The sequence below is a fragment of the Podarcis cretensis genome, assembly GCF_951804945.1.
Source record: "Podarcis cretensis genome assembly, chromosome: 3".
Classification (NCBI taxonomy): domain Eukaryota; kingdom Metazoa; phylum Chordata; class Lepidosauria; order Squamata; family Lacertidae; genus Podarcis; species Podarcis cretensis.
In genome coordinates, this window is record NC_137172.1 from 72,963,758 (window position 1) to 72,975,891 (window position 12,134).

At 40.0% G+C, this 12,134-nt stretch overlaps 1 protein-coding gene across 1 annotated transcript in view; it reads left to right on the plus strand.

Annotated features, from left to right (window-relative positions):
* LAMA4 (laminin subunit alpha 4) overlaps nucleotides 1-12,134 on the plus strand; it is a 78,024-nt gene that overhangs the window by 46,832 nt on the left and 19,058 nt on the right. The window contains exons 14-22 of the mRNA XM_079971602.1: nucleotides 608-749; nucleotides 3,023-3,119; nucleotides 4,219-4,332; nucleotides 5,187-5,372; nucleotides 6,684-6,823; nucleotides 8,916-9,089; nucleotides 9,688-9,830; nucleotides 10,991-11,153; nucleotides 11,368-11,495. Coding sequence (XP_079827728.1) covers nucleotides 608-749; nucleotides 3,023-3,119; nucleotides 4,219-4,332; nucleotides 5,187-5,372; nucleotides 6,684-6,823; nucleotides 8,916-9,089; nucleotides 9,688-9,830; nucleotides 10,991-11,153; nucleotides 11,368-11,495 — 1,287 coding nt within the window. The remainder of the gene's footprint in view (nucleotides 1-607; nucleotides 750-3,022; nucleotides 3,120-4,218; nucleotides 4,333-5,186; nucleotides 5,373-6,683; nucleotides 6,824-8,915; nucleotides 9,090-9,687; nucleotides 9,831-10,990; nucleotides 11,154-11,367; nucleotides 11,496-12,134) is intronic.

Genomic DNA, 12,134 nt, shown 5'->3' on the forward strand with positions numbered 1-12,134 from the left:
TTGCATTATAGTCTTTTCACCACTGTGCTATGATACCAGCTCTCAACATAGAGTCCAACTAGATGATCAAATCCACCATTGTATTTTTCTTTCCTTCAAAGCAGCTGTTTAGAAATAGTCATCACACAGTTTTCAGTGAATATCCATTTCACTTTCCAAACCATAAAAAGTCCAATTCTTTTCTAAAGTGAGTTTGCTGCGCTATAACAAGAGTCCTTTAATCCACTTTAACTGTGCAGACGTAAAGTTCCAGTGTGCAGATGGACCCCTTCTGCAAAATCATGACAATCTGGAGGCAGGTTTAGTATTTTTTATTGCAAATAATGGGTTTCAAAAAGGTAGGTATATCTCCAATCCCTGTTCATGGACAGATTCAGCAGCAGCTCTGCAACTGATACTGCAGCTGACTTGTGCAATGCTGAAACTGAGCTGCTGGTGAGATCTGTACTCACCTTTTAGCATGTGCATGTGCCATTACTGAGCACTAAATAAGTGCACAAAATCACTGTCTCTCAATTACTTGATTCAGCTCTGGCAAATACTCACCTGTTTTCACCTGTAAGTAATTCAGATTATTATTGTTATTGTTATTTCTCCTTTGCTGTAGGACCTTGCATGGTGTTGATACAAACGGATTAGTCCAAAAAGCATTAAATGCTTCCAATGTTCATGAAAATATCATTAATTACATTCACGAAGCCGAACAAATCTCTACCTTGGCATTAAACACTACAGAGCGGGTCAGTGATGTAAGTAAACCCTGATCTATGCTCCATGACCCTTGTATCATTGGGATGAAGCAAAATTTCCAGCACCTGCTGAAAACTCTTTTATAGAATTTTTCACATGTAATGTCTAATTATGAGGCTGCATACAAAACACACCAGCAATCATGTGAATGTTATTTTCCATAACTATTGCCCAGTTCACCAAATGAGAAGAAATACATTTCAGGCTCAGGCTCTGGTATAATTCTTTTTGGAGCCATTTTCTAATTTTTACTGCAACAATTCCATAATTTCTGTATACTTGCAAAAGTTACAATAGGCTAGATTCAGAGCACCCATGAGTGGAACCTGGGTTGCAGGATGCCTTTGCTGGGCAAAGTGGAGTTAGAGACTTTTTGCCAATTTCCCATCCAGCCCCTTTAAAAGTAAAGGGCCAAACCACATGTCACATTCAAGCTCCCAATGTAAATTTTCTTTAGTAAAATCAGCTGTATGGGCTGCCTGGTTTGGATATGGCTGTGTCAAAGGGGAAGGGGCGGTCTGAGTCTTTTTTTTTAATATAATTTTTATTAACAGGCCAATCAAATCACATTATTTCCAAATCACATTAGTTCCAAATTATACAGCCAGATTTTTAAATTTTTGTTGGGGGTACCCATACTTCAAGCTCCGAACAGGGGTCCAAGCATCACTTATATTGCTGATTTAATTAGACAGTTCTATCCAGTTCTGTCCAGATAGTCTCTTTGTTACTTTCCTCATCTTCTTGTTGTTATCATATATTCCTTTCTTTGCGATCTCTGATAATCTTCACAAGCGGGTTGAAAACAAACATCCTCTGTGTGGGTTTTACACTCTCCAAAAATCATATCACATAGGGACAGACGCCATTTCCACAACTCCGTAAAGAACTTTCCCTCAGTCTGTCCGTTGATTTTCCCAGGCTTGCCAAACATATCTCAGAGTGCTCTGCCATGTCTAGATCAAATTCCGATCACCATTCACATTCCGATGACCCTGGTCCTCCTCCCCCCATCCTTCTTAGGCAAGCCTGTCTTGGCGAGACGCCATTTAAAACTGCGTCATAAAACTTTCCTCCGTTCTCCGATGTTTACCAATCCTCTCTTTGATCCATAACACTCCACACAGTTCTTAAATTCCTGCTTGTGATTAATAAATTGCAACGATTCTTCTCTCTGGGGTGGAGGGTTATTAATACTCACATAAGGCAAAAAAAGAAAAGTTTTTTCCTCCACCCCCTTTCCGTTTCACTCCAAACATACCAGTCTTTTAATGGTGATTCATCACTTGATTTATTTGTCCCGCCCGTCGCTCCGCTCACAGAGATCCATTAATCAGCAGTCTTAACTCCCGATCTTCGCTTGATGTATGTGCTTTAGCTTCTTTCCAATTATATATTTCCAATTAGATATTTTGAGCTAAAGCGAACCAGTGCGCTGATTGGAGACAGCGTCAGGAAGAGCCGACTTCACCCGAGGGCTTGTGCCAAGTGTCCGCACCCCCTTCTTTCGAATCCGGGGCTGAATTATGGACACCGCTGGCAAGGCAGTCCCCCCCCCATCTCCTTGGGGGGGCGGGAAGGCTGCATACTTCCCATAGCAGCCTCTTAATTACCTCATGTGGGTCGGAGAGATGTTATTGTCAGCCATATTCCAATGCGCCACCTGGTGGCGGGGCGGTCTGAGTCTTACGCACCTCCTCCGAATTCAGATCACTTACCTTAAACTGCTATACATGGGACTCAGCTATACAACTGCAAATAAAAAAATGTAATGTGTCGTAAAGTGCAATATACAAGAGTGACACTAGATGGCCACAGTGAGCTATGCTAAATTCAATGTATTTTTCAAAAATTTTAAAAGCATTTTCATAACGCTTTTTATATGTGTGTAGATTCCACCATGGTTATGGGCTTAATAGCAATTTGTGCTTCATAACCTTCCACTATCTGTTGGAGAAATTACGGGGGGGGGGGAGAGAATGAGGGGAGAAGGTTTTTTGGTTGTGGCTCTATGCCTGTGGAATTCTCTCCCTAGGGAGATACGTGTAATATCTCTACTGAAACGAAACCCTTTTTTTATTTCAAATTGAGTTTTATTTTAACTGCTCCTTTTTTAGTGTCATTTTTAAATGTTTGGGTTGGGTCATAGTTTTGACATAAGCTGCCTTTGGGGGGGGGGGGGTTTGCTCTGAAAAGGTGGCATAGAAATCCTGAACATCAGAAGAAATAAATGAGGTTTTATTCTGACTCTCTTTCTAAAATGAATTTGTAGGCTGTTGTTGGAATTGGCACCCAGATCACTTACCATAAAGAAGAAAGCAAAAAAGTTCTCAATCAAGCCAGCGATCAGGAGCAGACAGCACATACTAGTAAATATAGTCCTGTTTCTTGATTTGGACACTTCTCTGGAAGTATAATAGCTCTGCATATGGAAAGGGAGCATCATGAAGAATGAAAAATGTTGACAGGAGAGAATTAATCATTATATCCCACTGAGAATTCTGTAATTCAAAAGCTTGTCTATTTTCAGTAGAACAGAAGCTGGTCTAATAAACACTCATTACTTTATCCATTTTGTATCTCTTGTTCTCTGGGACCTGCACTGCAACAAATGTCTGTACAATTACCAGGCCATATAGAAGATTTACAGGATGCTAGTACTTCTTTTTCTGAAACTTAAAACTATGGAAATTACTGCTTTTAATCTGTCAGAAGCAAATGCTTTTCACATTTGTAGTGCATTATTTTTCTAATGTAAATGTACTGTCACCTAGCTCAAGAGAATACCATCTGCCAAATTCTTTTTAAGAGGTCCCTGAAGACCATTCAGTATTCCATCAGGAATTGTTGCTGGGCACTGACAAGGAGACTATTGAGAAAGCCAGACTACCTAAATGTGTGTCATTAAATATCTCCTAATTAAATATTGTCATGATTAGCACCGGTTATACATACGGTGGAGTGCCTTTTTGATAAAATTAATACTAAGACTAGATGTAAACTGTTTACAATGATAAGCCACAGTGAGCCACAGTGAGCATTGAGGTTGCATGCTTTTACATCCTATTCTGGAACTGCCACAAGAAAGAGTTTAGAAACTTTGCTGCCTTTTAAGACTAACCACAGCTTGTGGTGACATCCAAATTTAGGCAAACTGTGGTTAGTCATGAACTGTGGTTAATTGGGAAAAGCTGACTTCGAACCATGGGTTATGAACCTCACTTGTTTTCACTAACCATAGTTAAAATTACCACAGGGATTGGATATAGCACTAAAACTGTGGTTAATCTAAAATGAAAGCAGAAGCATTTGATCTCATTGTCAAAGCTGCACTGGAAGAGGGGAGGAAGGAAACCATGAGGCTTATTGCAGTTCATCTTGATAACATGATTTAGCACATGTGTGAACTGGGTCTTGATTCCTCCATAGTGGTAAAACCGTTCCTTACATTTTATTTCTCCTTTACAGATTATTTAGCTGTTGCTGACGCAGGTCGCCGTGTTAATGGAACTGTTGCCAGAAAGAATAATTGGAAAAGCTATTTGCTGAAAGTCATTTCAAAAATACAGATGTCAGAACAAGGTCAGGAGATAAATACTGAAAAATTTAATCTTGTGAAACTGATTGAAGAAGAAATTTATACTAGAAATCCCCTTAGTGATTATGTCAGGAAGGATTCAAATCAAATCCTACTTTTGCTGATTCTTTTTAATAGTTGAATCACAAAATCGCCTTCAGATTTGTTGTGTTTGTTAGATCTCCTCCATAAAGGTAATTGTTAATTCTATTCACAATTAATTTTGGCAATCTCTGCAATGTTCAAAAGGGTTAAGCATGGTGCAAGGCTGCCAAGTTACTTAGATACTAAAATACATTTTAGTGCCATGCAGAAATACCCCTGAATGCCTTCATAGCAAATAGTTGGCATAAGTTATTTAGAACAAACTGAAAATCACATAGAACATCTCTGCCCATCCTGACTCACACCTATGTTTTCAGTGTGTATGTGTGTCTGCAAGGGAAGGCAAAGTTGTATCCTATGGTAGCTTTGCCGTAATAGAAAGTATAGAAAAATAGGAAGTTGCCTTTAACTGAACTTGAACTTGTCGTCAGTATTGGCTGACAGCAGCTTTGTAGGATTTCAGGCAGGGGGTCACTCCCAGCCCTTCCTGGAGTAACACGGGGGACCTCTTGCATGCAAATCAGAACATCTAACAACACTAAAATATTTGAGGCAGCCAATTTTGGCCATTTCTCTCCTTGCTACTGCATCCCTCTCTACTATATCTTGTTCTGTTCTTGGTTTCCCCACCCCAGCCTCCACCCCAGTCCTCAGGTTCAAATTTTTAGTGATTTCTTACTATAGAGAATTCCCCCCTCCCTCTGTCATTACAGTGTATCTATCCTATCTTTTTTTGCTTTTGTTCTTTTAACAGATAATGCAAGACAACGTCTGAACCAGTTGAAAGTCATTACAGATCAAGCTCTAGATACTGCTGCAGCAGTAACACAGACTACTAGTCCAATGGCTGAGAATGTAAGCAAATGGTCCCAAGACCTGAAGAACTTTAAGCCTGAAAGAGCAGCCTATGAACGTGCCACAGTCACAACAAGGGATACAGGTACGGGGATGGGAAACACTAGGATACAAAATGGGTACCAAAATTGGTGGGATCTTGGAGGGCTGTACCCTCCCAACCCCACCAGGGGTTTTTTGGGGGGGTAGTGAAGAGAAAAGAGAAGAGAGGTCCGGAGGGTGGCAACACAAGCACAGGCCTTCTCTATAGTGGCTCCCCAGCTGTGGAATGCTCTTCCCAGGGAAGTTCACCTGGCGCCTTCATTATACAACTTTAGGCGCCAGGCATCCAACACCCTTTTAGAATGTGGCTTGGGTGGGTATTGGGTTATTGCTTTTGGTTTGATTTTATATGTTGTGGTCTTGTTGTGAACCACCCTGAGACGTCTGGGTATAGGGCGGTGTATAAGTTGAATTATTATTGTTGTTGTTGTTATAATAAAATAATTGAACCCTGCAGTGGGAAATGCCCAGCACCCTGATGGGACACAAATCACCCCCTCTCTGTTCATGAGATTTCATATCTGCCTCTGTGTGTGCACAATGAGAGGTTGTGGAGTGGCTTGAAGGCTCAGATCAAGAAACATAGGCAGTTTATTATAGCACTAGCCGAAGAAGCACTACAGTAAAAATGTCCTTTAGAAAACATGTTTAGTTCTTTTCTTACATTTATATCTCACTTTGCCCCTTCATGCATTTCTCACAGAAATACAAGTACATCATTGTTATCCAGTCATTTCTATGAGACTGTGGCATATTTCATTTTGGATCCAAATTGCTGTAGTTTTATTGGATTTTAGAATTACTTTAAATATTGTTACTGTCTGAGAGCATGAACTTTTTTCATGCTCCTTAGGGATAAAATGGCAGCTACAAAAATAATGTATAAATTGTTATAGTGGACAAATCTTGCTTGTAACAAAGAATAAAGAGCCACTGCTATATAATATTATTCATATATAGATAGGTTACAAACACCTCAGGTTACAAACACCTCGGGTTACAGACTCCGCTAACCCGGAAGTAGGACCTCGGGTTAAGAACTTTACCTCAGGATTAGAACAGAAATCATGTGCCAGCAGTGTGGCGACAGTGCGAGGCCCCATTAGCTAAAGTGATACCTCAGGTTAAGAACAGTTTCAGGTTAAGAATGTATCTCCGGAACAAATTAAGTTCGTAACCAGAGGTACCACTGTATAGATCTAGCAGTGCTTCTTCTTCACTCCTTGCTGCAAGTAAGATTTTCTTGTGTTTGTGAGTTCAAGGTTAGAAAATGTACACAGAAGAACCTTTTAATTTTTCACAGAATGGAATCATTACTTTCTTCCCCACCCTCTTCTTTCCTTTTCCGTGACAGTGAAGAGTCTCACAGAAGTTGTCCCCCAGCTGCTAGATAAGCTGCGGACAGTGGAACAGAAGTGGCCCGCAAAAAATGTCTCCGCCAGCATTCAAAGGGTCAGGGAGCTCATTGCACAGACAAGGAGTGTAGCCAACAAGGTAAAGAGGCTGTGTTCAAATAATATAGTAGGTTATTTATTACAACATCTCCTAAATTTAAACTTGGTGTTAGTTATATCATCTAAGCTGGATGACCCTTGGCAATATAGCAACTGTTAACAGTCTGAATGGTAGGTAAAAGGTAAAGGTAAAAAACCCCTGAATGGTTAAGTCCAGTCAAAGGCGACTATGGGGTTGCAGCGCTCATCTTGCTTTCAGACTGAGGGAGCCAGCCTTTGCCCCCAGACAGCCTTCCGGGTCATGTGGCCAGCATGACTAAATCACTTCTGGTGCAACAGGACATCGTGACAGAAACCAGAGCACACAGAAACGCCATTTACCTTCCTTCCACAGTGATACCTACTGTATTTTTCGCTCTATAACACGCACCCAACCATAACACGCACATAGTTTTTAGAGGAGGAAAATCCGTAGGCATGCCACCCGTAGGCATTCCCTCCATAACACGCACAGACATTTCCCCTTACTGTTTAGGAGGAAAAAAGTGAGTGTTATGGTGCAAAAAATACGGTATTTATCTACTTGCACTGGTGTGCTTTTGAACTGCTAGGTTGGCAGGAGCTGGGACAGAGCAACAGGAGCTCACCCCGTCGCAAGAATTCAAACCACAAACCTTCTGATCAGCAAACCTAAGAGGCTCAGTGGTTTAGGCTACAGCGCCACCTGCATCCCTCCTGAATGGTAGAATAGCATTGGTACTGTAGTTGGTACTATAGTATGCTAATGTTTACTGCCACGAACTCTAGGAGACCTCCAGGATGCCCAGAGCTGGACGGCAGCTGGAGACTATTGCCCTCATGTGATTCTTATTGGTTTCCCATGGCATCTGGTTGACCACTTTGGAAAAACAGGATGCTGGACCACATCGATCTTTGATCTGGTTTAGTGGGGCCTTTCTTGCATTCCAACTTCATGACAAATTATTTGTGTGTGTGTGTGTGTGTGTAGGTGTAGGGTCATATTTGACTAAGTCATACTCAAAGTTAGACCCACTGAAATTAATGGACATGACTAACTATTAATTTCAATGGGTTTACTCTGCGTATGAGTTTGCCAAATGGGTCTAAAGCTTTTCTGTTGCACCTTTATCAGAGAGGAAAGAGTGGCAATGTTGGAAAAAAATGTTTTCAAAAAGACATTTAAATCTGCAGATTGAAACCCATCACAGTGCTTTCCATCCACTTTTATTTGTTTAAGGATTTATGTCCCACATATAAATTAAGGATTTATATTCAGGATTTATATGTGCAGCTAACAAGACAAAAAAATGCTGCATGGTATACATTAAAATGAATTCTGATGAATAAATGAATACTTTGGGGTGGGTGTCCTCACATTCATTATAGTCTTACACTAATGCAGCTCCACTGCATATATTTTACACCTGAAGTACATGAGTGTGAGACCAAAATGCAGCCCTCTTATATTCAAAGCAAAATACTAATTGCTTTTAATAATATAAATGGCACTGGATTTTTATTTATTTTTTTCATTTTAGAAAATTTCACAGGGCTGGATATCCAGACTTCTCACGAGCAAAGTTTTGCTAATAAATACCCAGTTTCCCTTGATTTCTCTTTCTTCCTTCTGCACCCCCCAGGAAAGCTAATCCAGATGGTTGGGGGGCCTTCCAGAACAAATGGGAGATGGTGCTGGGGGCTGCAGGAAGAATAGGGAATCAGTGAAAATTGCTTTCTCTCCCCCACCCCCTTCCATATGCAGGCAGTCTACTGTATTGCAGTCCTATCTACAAACAGAAGACCTTTCATTCATGGAAAACCATGTCTGGATCCATCTCATAGTTTATTAATCTTCTCAAATACTTTTTTACACCTCTGACTGTGGAATAGTGCATTAAAATGAATTAATGAATGATTTACATTTTCTAGTTTATTTTAGTTGTTAATCTCTCCCCACACCCTCAAAACACATGAGCCACCAAATCAGATGCAGTTCATTAACTATGTATCATGCTGTTATAAGGTGTAACTGTTGCCTGTGATTTTTTGCAAACTGTCCATAATCTTTGTCTCTAAGGTAAGCATAAAATCTAACACATTTTATCTTCTAGGTTCAAGTCTCAATGTCATTTGACGGTCAATCCGCTGTTGAAGTCAATCCCCAAACAAACATGGAAGACTTAAAGGCTTTCACATCTTTGAGTTTATACATGATGCTTCATAAGGACAATGCAGAGCGGACAACACCTCAGGATCAGTTTATTCTGTATCTAGGAAATAAAAATGTAAGCATCATTTAATTGTTCTCATAGAAAATGCACTGTTTTATGAATTGTGTGATTTAGCATTTTTCATAAGTATGGTTCTATTTTTTAATGAGATTTTCATAACAGCATGAACAAAATTATTGATTTTTCAAACATCCTGTGAACAGATTCTCTTTCCATATTCTTCATTGTGCTCTCCAGTCTCTTCAAATAGCAAATTACATCATCTACTATGGTGTGATACTGAGCTTCCACGTTTCCAATCAACTCTCCACAGACATTGAATATATTGAGGAAATGACTCCACTTTAGCTTTTAAGGTTCACATTCAATGAGCAGTAGATTGCTTGCAGTATATACATCAAGTGCTCCAGTTCAAAGATAAAGAGTGCTTATTTGCCTATTGACTGTAAGAGTTTGTGGTTTTCCTAGCAAACAGTAATGGCCTCCCTTGTGCCGCCAGAAATCTTGTAGTCACATTCAGTAGCAAAAGATGTCCTAAAGGCTGCATTACAAATTCATAATAGACAGCTCTGAATACTATGCTGAACCAAATGTGTTGTCTGTAGCATATCTTGAAACCATTGTGACTGTCTATTTTTCATTCCTTCTCTAGACAAAAAATTACCTGGGTCTTGCAATTAAGAATGACAACTTAGTATACATTTATAATTTGGGTAGCGGTGATGTGGAGATACCGCTAGACTCCAAGCCAGTCAGCTCCTGGCCTGCCTACTTCAGCCTTGTTAAAATAGAGAGGTAATATGATCTTGACCTGCTACATGTTTAATGTGGTTGGATGGGTCGAATAGAATGGAGATGAAATGGGAAACATTGTTTTAAAAAAACTTACATTGTGGAGTAATGCTTAAAGGTGTTAATTGTACCTTTTGAACAAACTGATAAGATGACAACCACCCCTTAATTATCATCAGCACTTACTGCTTCAGTACAACAGTCCCCAGGGGAGGAGAAAGAATGTAAGTTTGGAAAAGTTTCCATTCCTTTTTCTGATCACCATATATGCTAAAAAGTGGGGGGAAAACATTCATCCTGATTTGCTTGCGGCTTGTATAAGCACCTTCCCTTTAATTCATTCATTCATCCAATACTTTTCAATGCATCACCATTACCAGTCCTAGCCTGGCCTGATCTTAATATCTGTTCCAAAGAGATTGAAGTCTTGTTTGCATAAACCAGATTCAGACTTTAACTCATGTTTGTTAACATGGTTTGCTACATCCACAACCCACTATCCCAAGATCACACCCCTTGTCTATATGTACATCAATGGTGAGGGTGCTAACCACCTTGCGTCATTGAGAGATTACTTGTGTTCCTTTGTGTCCTGCGGCAACCCAGAAGTACCAGAATGGGTTACTTCCAGGTTTTGCTGCATGCGCAGAAGTGCTAAATCATGCTTTGCGCATGCGCAGAAGCGCCAAATCACACCACGCAGATGCAGTGCTTCAAGTTGCAGGCTTTTCACTTTACGGACAGGCCTCCAGAACGAATCCTCTCCACTGTAGTTAAAACCACTAATCTCGCTGCAGATTGATTCTTTCTTTTTTTGTCTCATAAGCAGCTTGGAGGTTGAATTGAGTTTTCAAGTGTTAGGCTTACTCATAATATCTGAGAGGAAGACCACTTCTGAATATTCTGAAATGATTTTTCTACCTATAGAACTACAGCTCTTCATTTCCAAAGAAACAAAATTGAACAAGAACATGATCTAGAATCTGTAGTTTAGCTCTTCCTTTCGAAGTCTAGAATTTCAGACAACTGTTGCTTTTGCTGCTGACTTGAAAAATATTAACTTAAACTTTACTTTTTGTTTTTGATTGTTTAAGAAGTCTTTTGTAATTCAGCTAGCGAATATGACCTTGGGTCCAATTTCTCACCCTACTCTTCTTCAATAGGATTGGGAAGCATGGCAAAGTGTTTCTAACTGTACCAAGTCTTAGCAGCACAGCTGAGGAAAAGTTCATCAAAAAAGGAGAAGTCCCAGGTGATGATGCGCTGTTGAATCTGGAACCTAAAAATACAGTTTTCTATGTTGGTGGAGTGCCTCCAGATTTTAAGGTAAGCAGAACAGGATGGAATAATTATTAAGTTGGCACCTTTATCTTGGAAATACCTTTGTAGACAGCTGGTTTGTAATGTATTAAACAAATAAGATTTTTATGTTGTCACCTAAGTCTACCTTACAAAAAGCCTTTTTACAGATGCAGATTGGCTCACTATCTCGTTTGGCATTGACTTGAACACAATCTATTTTGCTTCCTTCTCTCTGCAGCTCCCTCCAAGCTTGGCTCTGCCTGGATTCACAGGCTGTTTGGAGCTTGCAACTCTGAATGATGACGTCATCAGTTTGTACAATTTCAAAAATATCTATAACGTCACTAAATCAGTACCCTGTGCCAGGTAAGGTGAACTGTATTCACTCTACTTCTCATGATGGAATAGATTTAGCTATATTGCATTTAGCCTAGTGGCCTGGTCACACGTGTATCTACTTGGCTTGATTGCGCATTGCAAGTTAGCAGGCATTAATGTGTACCTCTCATCAGCCATTAGTTCAGTTGACTCACTTCCTGTCCAGCATTTCTGAGACACCTGTCTATATAAGTAGGAACATGGGCACCCACCTTATACTGAGTCAAACCATTGGCCCATCTTGCTCAGTAACTGACTAGCAAAGGATCTCCAGGGGCTTCAGGCAGGGAACATTCCCACTACTACCGGGAGATGCTAGGATAGAACTTGGGACTTTATGCATGCAAACTGGATGCTCTACCACTGAGCTACAGCCTTTCCTCTGATGATACCTGTACTACATTAGCCTTATTTTACAAAAATAAAAAATAAAAATCATATACAGCCCCCTCAGTTGATCATACTGATTTCTTAATTCCCTTGCCCACTTCACACGTTTGCAGATTAGTACAACAAAACGTGCAAGCAAAAATAATACAAACACTCCCAGGAAATTTTACATAAGGTAGCACTTTAAGTAAACAGTTTTACTGAATAATAATGCCTTGGCATTGACTATATTTCGTT